This window comes from Rhodnius prolixus, unplaced genomic scaffold (genome assembly GCF_049639745.1).
Source record: "Rhodnius prolixus isolate KJV_2025 unplaced genomic scaffold, Rpr scaffold_3, whole genome shotgun sequence".
Taxonomy (NCBI): Eukaryota; Metazoa; Arthropoda; class Insecta; order Hemiptera; family Reduviidae; genus Rhodnius; species Rhodnius prolixus.
This window is the reverse complement of record NW_027411603.1, coordinates 39,487,970-39,501,843: the sequence shown is the minus strand read 5'-3', so window position 1 is coordinate 39,501,843 and position 13,874 is coordinate 39,487,970. Positions and strand designations below refer to the sequence as shown.

Below are 13,874 nucleotides of genomic sequence, written 5' to 3'. Positions count from 1 at the left end.
TTTGAAATCAAAAGCATTAAGTAAATATTTTCAATCATTTATTGAATTAAAATTCACAGATTTTCTTCAGATGTCAACAACCTCCACTCATGGCAAATACGAGTAGAGGTACATAGTTTTTGCTTCAAAGAGGGTAATTCAATCTTTTGTTTGCCTATTAATTTTCCCCTAAATCATATTAAACGCTATCCACATTCTACAACAATGAAACAATTTATTTGACAGAGCAGGGTTACGATTAGATTTCAAATTAAATTACACCTATCAGCCTTACCAAGAAATTACAATTGGTTACTAGCCTTCACATTGCTTTACCTGTCTTGGTGCTGTTACGTACCAAATGGAGTCTGCTTTTCAGGGAAATCCATCTTCTTAGCTATGAAAATTCTAAAGCTGTACCCGAATCTTATTGCGGATCTATTAAGGAACCTGCATTTAAATATATGTAAATTTAGGTATTTTGTAAAACAAAATAAAATGAGCATTTTTTTATAAAAGTAAATTTTTAAATAAATCTAATATTTTTATGTTACAGATAGTGGAACCATTTAAGTTTGAGGCGGTCATCCTGTACGAGACTTGCATAGAGCGATGGCCTAGCCAAGAACTGAAAGTAGCGTATGCAGTGTGCGTTCTAATGATCCAAGCAGTTATACCAGCTCTGGTAGTTGGATGTATACACGCTAAGATTGCATCATACCTTAACGCCCACGCTAAAACCCAAAGAGACTCAAAAAGGGCACAAAGAGAATTGCAAAGAAATAAAAGAACTACACTCCTACTTTCAGGTTAGTTACAATTGTCATTTATCAAACTGTGAGCAAAACTGCTCAAGTGTTAAACGGTATTATTACCATTATTTATTTTCTGTCATCGCATTTCATATTTTACGTATCCTATAAGAACAACATCAGAAGCAGAAAATATAAAAATGTGCTACTTCTGAGTTAAAGCAAAGCAAGTCCGTTAGTAATAGAGTAACAGCTAGGCACAGGTCATTCAGCAGCGTTCTGTTCCTGCAAAAGGGACATCAGACATCCATTCACCCTAATTCTTTATCGCTCATTCACTGCTGGTCATTAAACGATCATTACAGCTCATTCAATCTCATTTACTATCGCTCATTCAAAATGAATAACCATTCACGAATCTTCTGCCTTCAAACAGTTTCTTTAGTTTTTTCTATTTAGTGGATAATTGTCGTTTTCTAAGCCGAATGCAAGTCATTAAATACTACTCAATCAGTACTTCTTTGTTTGCTTTATTACCTCTTTCGTGTAACTAGTTTATTACAAATAACCGTTCAATGAAAGCTGCTGTTACTAGGGGTTTGCAGTAATCCAACAAACCCAACCAAACCGTCAGCCATATTTAGAACAATGAAGAGTTGCGAGAATAAAAATTCACGTAAAATACTTTTAAAGTATGTTCAAAAAAACCTGCTTTGTAAAACCTCTACCCTGTTGCTAGGGCTATTGGGTTAATGTTGATTAATATTACTAAAGGCAATTGTGTGAAAAAGTTAACATCATTGTTACAGACTCTCATGTACATGTTCATTTTTGACGGCTCAAATGCATTACATGCTTAAACGGTTAAACTGAGCAAAAAATGGTAGAGGAAAAATTTGTTGCCCGTCACCTCTAGTTTCAGAATATGTAAATTGATTTTAGATTCCTGCCCGCACAGATAAACAGAGCAGTTGCCCGGCTAACCTGGCTTGCGAGCCAGAGATGGCACCTTTGAAGGCATAGTACATGCTGCCCAAGCTGCATAAAGTGCATTATTTGATAAATTAAGGAATAATTTTGATCCTTTAAATGGAAGAAATTGATCACTTATATATGTAGCAGGAGGTTTCCAATTTTTTCGGTAATTAAACGCAACTCTCCCAAAATTACCGAGAAATTATTAAACCTTCTTGTTTGTAACAGATGTAAAATGATTTTTTAGCTATTTTGTGTATGCTTAAGAACATCTAAAACTCTTAACATTTGATTTTCCTTAGAAAAATCCCTCGGTAAACTATTTATTTTTCGATATTAAGAAAAATACTAGCTTTACAGCCTTGGCAATATTATCAGAAGAAAGGAGATGAAAAAATACATAAAAATGACCTATCGCGTGCTCTTCTTTCTCTTTGATAACAAGTTAAAAAATTGAAACATGATCAGATTTTGAAATGGCCTAGCACCTTTAATTTTTAAGATATCAAATTGCATTTCCCGGTTTCTTTCATAACTTTTTATATTCTTTAAAACTGTGTATATAAAAATGGGGGTCAACTGCAAATCCTTACTTTTGGACGCGCGTATGCGGGCAGGAATATAGAATCAATTCACATATTATGAAACTAGAGGTGACGGGCAACAAATTTTTCCTCTACCATTTTTTGCTCAGATCAACCGTTTAAGCATGAAATGCATTTGAGCCGTCTTAAAATGAACACCCTGTTTAAAAAAATAGTTTGCTTTGTCAATACCTTTTATTTAATACTTACATCTTTATGTAGTTACAGATAAAAAAGAAATATGCAATATCCATAATTTAAAACTATGAGATTTTATCTCTAGACTATAAGCTGGCCAATGAGGAGAGAAAATCGTTCTTGAAGATAGAAATAATCACTAAGATAGATTAATTGTAATTACATTGTATTATTGTTAAAAATGGCCGTAATAGGAGAGCGGTGAAACGTAGACTAATTGCCTTTTAACACAGCTAAAATCTCGTGACGTTTTCATTTGTATTCTTTGCTCGTTGTGTCCCCCTCTACTTCTGCTAAAGTGTATTTCATTCTATTTTATTTTGTATTCTACTTTAGATGAGAAATGTGGAGTATATATATTATCTTTCTATTCGTCGCCATTAATATTTTACAGTCATGTTCTCAATCAGTTTAGATTCTGAACCTAATACTGTAACATATAAAAGTTATTATTTGACACTTCTCCCCTTTTATCATGGTCTCTTTTAAAGTTTCTTAGTTTTCAAAAATCTTGATGTAGTATATCTGCAAACAACTCCTTTCGTGTATTTTAATATTACACCCAATATGCACTCACTATTTGTGACAGTTCTGAGGTAATTTTTAATGTTGTTCTATGTTTTTTACTGCCACTTGTCGATTCAACGGCTCTTCTTTCTTACCATCATTCTCCATCTTGGATGCCTTTGGACATCATTGCCTCCTCCACGCCGTCGGACCTATTGACATTGCTAGAATAAAGATTCTAATTGTCTACTAATAACTTTCACTCCGGTTCCACATGGACCATTTTCTTTTCTGTTGCAAGCAATTACGATGTGGTCGTCCATAATTAAGAGTATTGTTCAGAAAACAATGCTGCCCAAATTCTGGCATTTTTTTTTAACTCTGTACAAAGTTACTGTCTTGAAATTTATTGTTTAGGAAAGATTAATCACTTTCTTTTTTTTCTGATTACTTCTGCTGACATAAATAATTTGTCAGAAGCTGGTGTTGGTGTAGAAAAGTTATTTTATAAGATGATGGATGTAGAGGAGCCCTTTAGTGAGTAAAGTTGTCTCGTTTTCAATGAAAGATACAATATCCATACGGCCATGTTGAAATAAGGCATTTATCCTGCTCTTAAAAACAAGTTTTTTTAAATATGTTTTCTGTCAGGGTAATTACTGGTTTCGAATTCACCGCCATCATCAGCAAGAAAGTTAAGTTTTACTTGGGATCTGTAAAATGTAAAACAAAGAAATTCTCTCGCAGATAAACTTGTAAATATTATTGTTTATTCTTAAAAAAGTGTTTCAATGCCCAGTACAGAAACTCTGCAGAAGTTTACTGAAGGATTTAGACTGAAAGTAGGTGCTCCTGATTTCCCTCCTATCTGAAAAACAGCTTAATTTTCAGATTGTCTAGGACTCTGCTGTGTAAAACACTGGCATGTACAGACATGACGTACGGCTCAGAGATTTGAATCACCTCGAAAGTGGGTAGAAAAAGTATTGATATTTGGTAGGAAATCTTACGCCAGATATTTAGGCCAGTTTGAGTTGGATACGATTGGTGGAGATGGTCCAACCAAGAGATCTACGATCTGTTTTAGCGATCACCACCATTAAACTGGAATGGACAGGGCTTATGGCCAGAATAAGCGTTTCATGATTGTGACAGACATAGTTATTATGTTTGGAACAAGGCTAGACGGACGTTGGAAGATAAGATGGCTGAATATAGCGACGGAGGATGCCAGAAGACAACAGAAGGTTTCAACAGCAATAAAGAAGGCTAGCGGAAATGGGTATATGAGACGGGTATCTAGTGATGGGTTGTAATGCCACTCCAGTAAGTTAAACGAGTATTTAATGAGTTGCCACTTGAAGTGATTGGCGGAAGCTGAGAGGTTTCCGAAACTCAGAAAAGTAAGAGAACTGTTGAGTTCCAACTCACAAAAATCCCCCTCTCTTTTCCCTATCTCTTTCTTCAAGAGCAAAAAATTAAATTTTCTTTATCCTTGCCGCGGGACGAAAAGCACTAAATTTCAAAAGCATTTAATCATTTACTGTAGGATAATTTTCGAAATTAAATAGTTAACTCGAAATAATTCAAACAAATCAAACAATCAAACAAATAAAAGTTCATTTTTGAAACAATTTATTAGATTTTATATCCTCTTTGTTAATTAGAAATTCAATTTGTATAATCTACTTTTTGTAATCGTTCAAAGCTTTTGAACTAAACAGAATGAAATCTCTTTAGGTTTACTAAATATATTCATTCAAAAGCGGGAGCTTTTATTTTAATTTGGTCGACTGGAGCGCCCAACTTATTGGATCCGCCCTGGATTCCACTTGATTTTATTTAGGTTTATAGAGGATAGAAATCTGCAGGAGACAAAATTTTATTTCAATTCGCAAAATGTTCCTAGACTGCACTGGATCCTATTTGAAATCCCTAATTCAATATAAAATTTAAATAATACATTTTTTGGAGTGAAAATAAATTTTTAATAAAATATAGATTCTGAATATCAGATTATTTTATTAAACAAACAGGATAAGGAGTTTCAAAGCATTTGGTTTGCTACGTCCATATGCACACATAAGTTACCCACAATTCAAGACAAATGATTAATTTTATAGCCACAATTCTTTAATATTGAGGGACTTGTCATTTTAATAAAGGATCATGACGGAAAATAGGTAAATTTTAAAGGGAGAAATCAGTTAAAACTGCTTGATTTTACTGGATCTTTACATTACCATCGGCTTTGATAGACGTTTGAATTTCAAAAGTCGAACTTATTACCTTGCCTTGTCATTTTAATAAAGGATCATGACGGAAAATAGGTAAATTTTAAAGGGAGAAATCAGTTAAAACTGCTTGATTTTACTGGATCTTTACATTACCATCGGCTTTGATAGACGTTTGAATTTCAAAAGTCGAACTTATTACCTTGCCTTCTTTTTATTTAAATATTTCAGTTGCAGTAAAAAATAGTAATAATGTAGTTCTTTAAAACGATAGTTTAGGAACAGGAATTGTGAGCATTTAGTGGAAGTAATAATAAACGTTTACCAGATTTATAAAGTATTATGAAAAATATTTCTTTTGAAGAACAGGATCAATACCTTTCTCCAGCATTGCCGAAAGGAAATAGATATCCTTCATCATATAAGATAGCATTTCTACACTAAAATCACCAGTTTCTAACAGATTTTTTAAGTCAGCGTAAGTTATATAAACAAAAAGGAAGTGATTAATATTTTGTAAACAATAAATTATAAGATACCTAACTTCGTACGGAGTACGCTAAAATACCAGACATGTCTTTATGAATTAGTACTCAAGTGGTGGGCGACTAATCACATTTGCCAGCAACAGAAAAGAAAATGCCCATATATTAATTAAAAAAAAAAAGATTTAAAGATTATGTTAAATAAAGCCCTAAGAGTCAGATGTAGCGAAATGATGAAATGATGGCAACCGGAGTGAACGTTCGTTGATGCTGCTAATATCGATAAAACTGGCTGAAATTCCTTAAGGAAAGGTGGCGAGCTTTCTAATTTTAATTTAATAATAAAAAAAAAAAAAGTATCTATTTCTCTTGGGAGAAAGATGGATATTTCTCATATCCATGACTCTGGCGATGACACCCATTAATGACAGAGATTAGTTTTAGAGATTAGATTGCCAGTCTGGGACGTCTGCTCTTGAAGCTTAGGGCAATTTGGAAAACGAAACTCTTAGTCAGTAATGGATATCCAACAAACTCAGTAAAGGAAATGATTGACTCGACAGCAGTTTAAAGAGACCTATGTAGTTATGAACGATAATTTTTCACCCTGAAATATTTAGTATTTATTTTCAGTCAATTATTCGGATTTTTGGCTGATAATTTCTATCACTTTTTAAGTAAAATTAATTCAATTAACTGCGTGAAAATAAAATTAACTTGATTTCTAATCTGCATTTAGGACCATTACAAAGCGCACTCATTATAAGTGAATTTATAAATTTAATTACCTTCTAAAACCATTTAAACCAATACAAAGGGTATTAATTAATGGCTCACAAAACATGTACCGTAACCAAATTTGCATATAGCTTTAATTTGTTTTACTTGGTTGGTTACCGTATCTGCAATCTAATACTATTGGTATTGTCGTGGCAGTGGTTACAAAGCCAATAATATTCGCCAGTCTATAGTTTTTTTTTGTTGTTGTAATTGTAGATCACTGAGCTGTAAATTTTCGGCAACTCTATAAAAGTGTTTTTTGTGGAGTTTGGCTGAAACCGTATTTTGTTTCTGTTCGATATAAATATCCGCAAATCCCTGTGAATTTGAGTGTTTAAAAAATGGAGAATGTCGATTAATTTGATTATTTGCTAACAGAACTAGTAATTTGAAGAATTAAAACAGGTCCCTTTTTCCTCATGGATTCTCATTTCTCATGCATTGATCTATTGTAAATTGTACTTCGATTATTGTAAGTTAATTTATGTCAATAAACAAATGAAAGTTCTTTTCAACTTTAAAAAAAAAAAAAGATTTCGGACAAAAGGAGCTCTCTCAAGAATGGTGAACAGGACATCAGCACACCCTCTGCTCCCCTTTCCTTTGCTGCTATCCATCATTCCATCAGAACTGCAATAAAAGAAAGAAGTCCTGATTGTTTGCACCTTTTGTGATAGTTTTATTTGAATTCAGATTTATGATCACTGATGAAAAAGAATGAAGTCGCGTATTGTTTATATTTCTAAGCGTAATAAACGTCTTTTACCTTGATTAATCTCACTTCTAATTAAGGTTTTATAACCAACTCTGCCAGTATCATTGTTCCTATATAACTGCCTTGCTCTGTGTGGCTTTCTTACTACTCTGCTACCATAAACTCTGATAACTTGATTATTAATATAAAATGGTTGACAGAGTAAATACAAACTCCTTCCTATAATTAAAGCAATAATAAAATATTATTATACACCTCTTTTCTCCTATGTTGATAACTTCATTCCACGTCTCTAGCAATAAAATGAACTTGCAAATGCAATAAATTTTGCTTCTAAAGTTCTTGTCATACCAAACGTTCTTACTGTAGGTCCCTTAATGGGTTTAATTTTAGAGAATTGACGACAGTTTTCATGTATATCTGAAAGTAATTGCTGGGTGACCTGCTGTTGATGTCTAGTAAAATCTAAGTCAAACTCTAAGTCACAGATTCCTCACTTAATTTAGCAGTAACTATTACAAGAAGAATGCGAAAGAAAGAAGGTATGATAATTATCTTACTTTTTTTTTATTTATTTACATCTAAATCGTCGGTAGGCACAAATTATGCTCTACCAAGGATCACATAATATCCCTTAATCAAAAAATCTAGTACGAGGTGTGGCTAATAAATAACGAGACTGATGCTGCTACAGAAGAACTATGCATGCGCCAAAACCTAACGACCGACAGCTGTGCAGCGTAAAGCCTTCTCTTTCGATTGCAGCGTCTCACGTGCTTGTAGAGAAATCAGTCTGACCGGAACCGTCGTTTGTGTAAGAGGTGTTAGTTTCGTTTTGCCGAAAACATGATACTACACACATAGTAGAGCAACGAATTGTCGTGAAATTTCACATCAAAACTTGGTAAAATCGCTACTTAACTTATCTTTTATTAAAAGAAGTTTATGGCGATAAATACTAATCAGGTGCGCGAGTTTTTGAGTGATTCAAGCGTCCAAAACGGATGAAAATATCGATTATAATTAATGAACATTACTACCGTGTGGTGGTTGCTCAACTCCGTGAAAGAGTAAGGAAAAAACGACCCGATTTGTGGAAGAACAAGTCACAGGGTTCTCCATCAAGACACCGCGGCGGCTTACACTGCATTGTCTGCGAAGACCTTTCTAGCCAAGTTCAACATCCCAGTTTTAGGCCATCCGCCTTATTCGCCCTGACCTGGCCCCATGTGACTTTTTTCTGTTCCCCAAAGTCATATCTGCATTAAAAGGAGCACGATTTCAGTCCGTTGAAGATGTGAAAGAAAAAGCGGCACGCGTCATGCAGGAGCTGGCAGAAAAAGACTTCCAGCACTGTTTCGAACAATGGTAAATTCGCATTGAGCGTTGTAGGGTTATGGGAGGGGTGGATATTGAAGGTGATAATAACTAAATATGTATAAATTTAAAATAAAATGTTTTACAGCAATAGTCTCGTTATTTAATAGCCACACCTCGTATCCCACGATTGTTCTTATTAGTTAATACTCATTTATGTATCACATTTTTCTTCTCACACGAAAATTCACTGAAATTGTTTTGTTAAACTATTCAAGAAGCTGTTGAATCTGTCAGAAATTACCTGTAAGTGAGTAATTATAGCAGGGAAGCTTAAAATTGGGTTTGCATGAGGATTCCACCAATAAAATGTATCGTATAAAAGATGTAAGCATTTTAGTGGTAAAATAACTTAAAAAAGTAAAGAAATAGCCTATTTTTCCAGCTCGAGTTTAATGTCGAACAACCGAATTAGGTGTATTGAACGGAAAGCACAAGTTTTGCTGTTAACACTTGATCTAACAAATAGTAAGTATCTCACGCGAATCTCGAATTGGAGATCTATTATAACAAACCCACTCTCTACAGCCAAATGGTATACGGAAAATCGTTCATTTAAAAAGAAAACAAAAAAGCATCGTAACTAGTTTAAGAGTAAATCGATAGACCCATTATCGAGGCAATCGCCACAAACCTAAAAAGTTCTCTTGAGAAATTTATTCTCACATTTATTTATTTAAATTATTATTTAAATAAATTTACTTATTTATTTAACCAAAATTATGGCTGCTGATAGAATAACGAGATAGCAAAAATAAAGAATCTTCGTAAAATGGATTTATAGAAAAGCTTTTAAAAGGGAATTTAAAATATTTATCCTAGAGTATTTTCAAAAATAATTTGTCAGGAACATTAATACCTAACTTGTTCACATTCATATTTTTATTTAGTGATTATCTAACCACAGTAATCAGGATCATTATAGATAGAAATAAGCTATAATGACTATATTATGAAGATTATATTATATTATACAGTTAATATTTATTTTAGACAGATTCCGTTTAAAGTTTCCTTATTTCTGGGTAACTTCCTTGTGGGCCGCAATTTTCTGAAGTGAAAACTCTCCAGTATGGAACTTCACCATGAAAGCTCGTAGTTCTAAAAGGAATTTTCTAATTAAACATACTTTTACTAAACTAACTAAACTATAAATAGTTGATGTTTCAACAATAAAATCTTCATTCTTTATGTTGTAAGTTACGATGGCTAAAGTAAGCCCTCCTTTATGGTGTTATTATATTTACTTTGATTTTTTTTTTTTTGCTTAATCTCTTTTAAAAATAATTTTTAATAAAATAGAACATTTTCTGAAATTTCAAATACTGCTAACTTCTTCGGGTATTAATTTACATAACTCCCTGACCATTAACTTGACAAAACTTTGCCAAATTTTCAGAATTCGTAATTCCAAGCGTAATCGCAATTCTGGAATCTAGTCGCTATCGTAATATTTTCTCTTTTACTAATTAGAAATTAAATATCTAATGAGTTTCAACATAGAACGTTGAAACAAGAAGTCTTCTTTTATTAAAGAAAACCAAAAATTGATCAGCGACATTCATTTATTTAAAAAAAAAGAAAGAAAGAAGTATTGTCGAGGAAATCCTTATTATCACAATTTCTTAAATGTCAAATTGTCTTCAAGCATTGAATATAACCTGTAATTTATTCCTGAAATATAAATTGGTCAGAAGAAATATATCACTAGTCAATCAATACTATCTTCCATATTGCGGGCAGCACTAAGTTTCTATCCCCTGGGGGCTTAAAGTGGTTGACCGACTGTCGTGATAAAGAATGAGAAATCACAAGTGATAGCGGTAATAGTAGCAAGGGGAAGAACTGAGTGGGATAGGGATGAGGCGTCCCCAGATCCAACCCTCGGAGAAGGTTCCCTCTCAGGAAGGAAGGACTTTTTCCTTCAGGGGCCGTTATAACGAGCATTTTATTTTTCATCAAGAAATTATTGCAAAATATTTAACTCTATCAAGGTGAATGTACCGTGAAATACAAATTTAATGAAATGGCTCCTCATCTCATTTAATGACCCTTACCTAACGGAAAAATGATGTAAATAAAAATTATTTTGTGATAAATCTCAGATACTTATTAATTTATATAGCAGTTATTTACTACAGATTCACTTTAATTTATTACCCTTAATTTGAATGCTCTGATTCGGCTTTATTATACTATTTAAATACTTAGTTATTTTTTTTTACATTCCTTTCTCTCCATTCTTCTTAGGCACTCTTTCTTTCCCTGTGTGCGTAGTTTTTGGGTTTTAACAGAATCGCTAAACAATTACAGCTAATTTAAACTGGGTATCCCGTTTTGATGCTAGTATCGTTTCTGCTATTTAGGTGTTGGTGACAATCTTAACCTATAAATAATTCATGAGGGTAATATGAATTTATTAAGATAACTTTTAAATGCTCTCTTCCAATACAGGTAGCTCTATAGCAATTTTGGTTCCACGATTTATCGTTGCTAGGTCCAAATTGGAAATTCGAAAATTGTGAATTATTAATAGTAGACAGGTGAGGATTTCTTATCAGATCCATCTTAATTTATGCATTTACTTCTACAATCATGCTTATTAAAAAACTAACAGAATTGCCAAGTGTAATTTGTCAAATCAGAAGAAGCAGCCGTTATTTACAACAGTTTCCAAATCCAAACCCTGGTTCATTACTGGCTATAATGTACGAGATGCCCAGGATGCTTAATTTTATGGGCATTTTGAATTTTGAGTTAGAAATGTTTCATTATTCTCGCCCCAAATTAAAAGTATTAATATATTATTAGGGAAGGGAATTAGCTATGCGGGATTAGCGTACTGGACTCCCACACGGAGGTCCCGGGTTCGAATCCAGCTGCTGACCCTTAGACTTTCTCTTCCTAGGAGCTCACTGTCCGGTGATGGGCAGTGTTTTCTGTAACGAGAGAACACGGCAGTGCACTGAAAAAAAGCTCCGGGTGCCAATAACCTTAGATGTTGACGCGCCTTAAATCATTTTTAAAAAAATATATATTTAAAGTTGTTCAAATTAAACTTGGAGAGAATATTTCCAAGGGAATCAGTGATTACAAAATAGTCTTTAATAAAAATCTATCACACCTTTTACAACTACCAGACAACATGAAAGAATAAATTAAAAAAAAAAAAAGCATTTGAATCAAATGATGAATCTGCTTTGACTATTTTTGGATGTAAAGCAAATCTACAAAACGTAAATTTTATTTTTAAAAAAATCTAGTAAATTGTTTGAGTAATTACGAGTGAATTTGGAATTCTCAATTTATTAAAATGGCTAGTTTATTATTTATATTCACTTTCAACAAAATATGATCATTCTGGTCTGATAAAGTGATATAATTTTTAGCAATAATATTTTACAGAATTCTACAGATTTGTGCAGAAAAAAAGCGAGAGCATATGCATCATACGCATCAAAGTTATTTTGCCAAGGGCGTTAATAACGTAGACATTTATTCAGATGAAAAAAAAAATACTGTAACACTAGAAGAACAAAAAAAATATTTATATAATATATATAGTAATCTGCAAGCTGTACAAACTTTTTTGAAAAGTTAGGAGACGAATCACTTTTTTGACTGGCCATCTTACTATCTAAAATGAGGATATCAAGTATAAAAAGTTGGAGAATCACATCAGGCAACAGATGTTTGATCTGCACTCCGCACTAAGTACATCCATAGACGTGAAGGAAACGCAATAAATGCAGCCGTATTCACTTATAGCCATCTCCGAACACAAGCGCTTTGGATGCAAAAAATGAGCAAATATTTAGCTCCAAAAAGGAGTGTTTTTTATTGCTTTTTGAGATAGAGAAAATGATTACAGCACTAGAATTTTGCAGATTGTGTTGATAAATAATTGGGAAGGATGCACATAATGAAAGTCTTCGGAACTAATCTAGGAAGAAATAAAGAAGTGGAAATTAGCTTCAAATTGGAAGAAAACTACTGGAGATGGACATCGGATAGTAGATAAGAAAATAAAATCCACCAGAGAAGCAAAGCCCGATGAAGAAGATTGATTGTCTAGTATTAAAAGTTCATTATTTTATATTCCAAATGATAATCACCCCTTTAGAAGGTGAAAGTGACAAATTCATTAGTTTCTTCTAAAGCTACTCCCTGTGCCAAACAGTAGCTAGATAAGCTGTTATTTAGTGCGAGAGACCATTGGAGAAGATAGTAGATACGAGACTATCAATCATCTCCTTCTTCTGGTAGGGTTTTTTGATGAATTTCTGCTGAAATAGGTAAATTCGAAGCTAGCTTCATTCATCTCTTTCTTAGCTATATTAATGGAAGAAATAATGCTTACGTCCAGTAATGTAGAAATAAAAGAAATGAACTGAAAATGAATTAGTGCTGAAAATCTTGTTCTGTTGTTACTACCTCTCATATTAAATTCAAATGATTTAATTGTAGTAATAAACATTCTCGCTTGTTGCATTCGAAATGTATTTATCAAGTCATTTTTGATTGTCCAATGATATCTATTTAACCATAAATTTACCATTATAACATATGTAAACACTTGGTTTTGGACCGAACTAGTCCATTTTCTGTTTTTCTTTTTTATTTATATGTATTTCCACACTTTTTAAAAATGTATAAAAATATATGAAATAGAAGTTGAAAGGAATAGAACAGGTTTGTTTTATTTTAAATATTAAGAAAATGGACATTAGATTGCCAACTCAAGGAAAGAAGGAATTAGTTTTTAAAGAAGTAGACTTAGTATGGGTGCAAATCAGTTAATGTCTCTTGATTTAAAAAAGAGAATGGAATTGCTTATAGAATAAAGTGTGACGAAGGAGGACATGTACGATGAATATGAAGTTACCGATAGCTACTCGTGCAAGTTGTATAAAAATACGTTAATATTATTATTAAACATATCGATAATAATATTAATAATAGAATGAAAACAAAAGCCAAATATAAATGGTACATTATATATTCCAGAGAGTTAAGTAAAATGCTCATGTCACTCAGAACAGAAGGTATTTCAGAAAAGCAAATTTATTTAATGACTTCAATTAATTTTATTCTTTATCGAACAAAAAGCTGTAATTAAACAAAAGAAAGAAATTACCATCTTTACTCTGGAATCGAACATTATTTCAGCACAAAAAATACCATAAAAACAAATCTTAAAATGGGTTTTGCCAATAGAGTAGAATAGATAGATTTTATTAAAATAGTAAATTTTAGTAAATTCCACGTAGTAACTATTCAACGAACAC

The 13,874-nt window shown here is 32.7% G+C and overlaps 1 protein-coding gene and 1 long non-coding RNA gene across 2 annotated transcripts in view; one reads left to right on the top strand and one right to left on the bottom strand.

Annotated features, from left to right (window-relative positions):
• The window catches only part of LOC141452675 (neuropeptide F receptor-like), a 290,310-nt gene that overhangs the window by 245,186 nt on the left and 31,250 nt on the right, over positions 1-13,874 (top strand). The window contains exon 3 of the mRNA XM_074125062.1: positions 536-788. Coding sequence (XP_073981163.1) covers positions 536-788 — 253 coding nt within the window. The remainder of the gene's footprint in view (positions 1-535; positions 789-13,874) is intronic.
• Positions 225-2,684, bottom strand: LOC141452689 (uncharacterized). Its single transcript, XR_012457543.1, has 2 exons — positions 2,501-2,684; positions 225-429 (listed from the first exon to the last, which is right to left on the bottom strand). It is a non-coding gene; the product is annotated as an uncharacterized lncRNA (long non-coding RNA).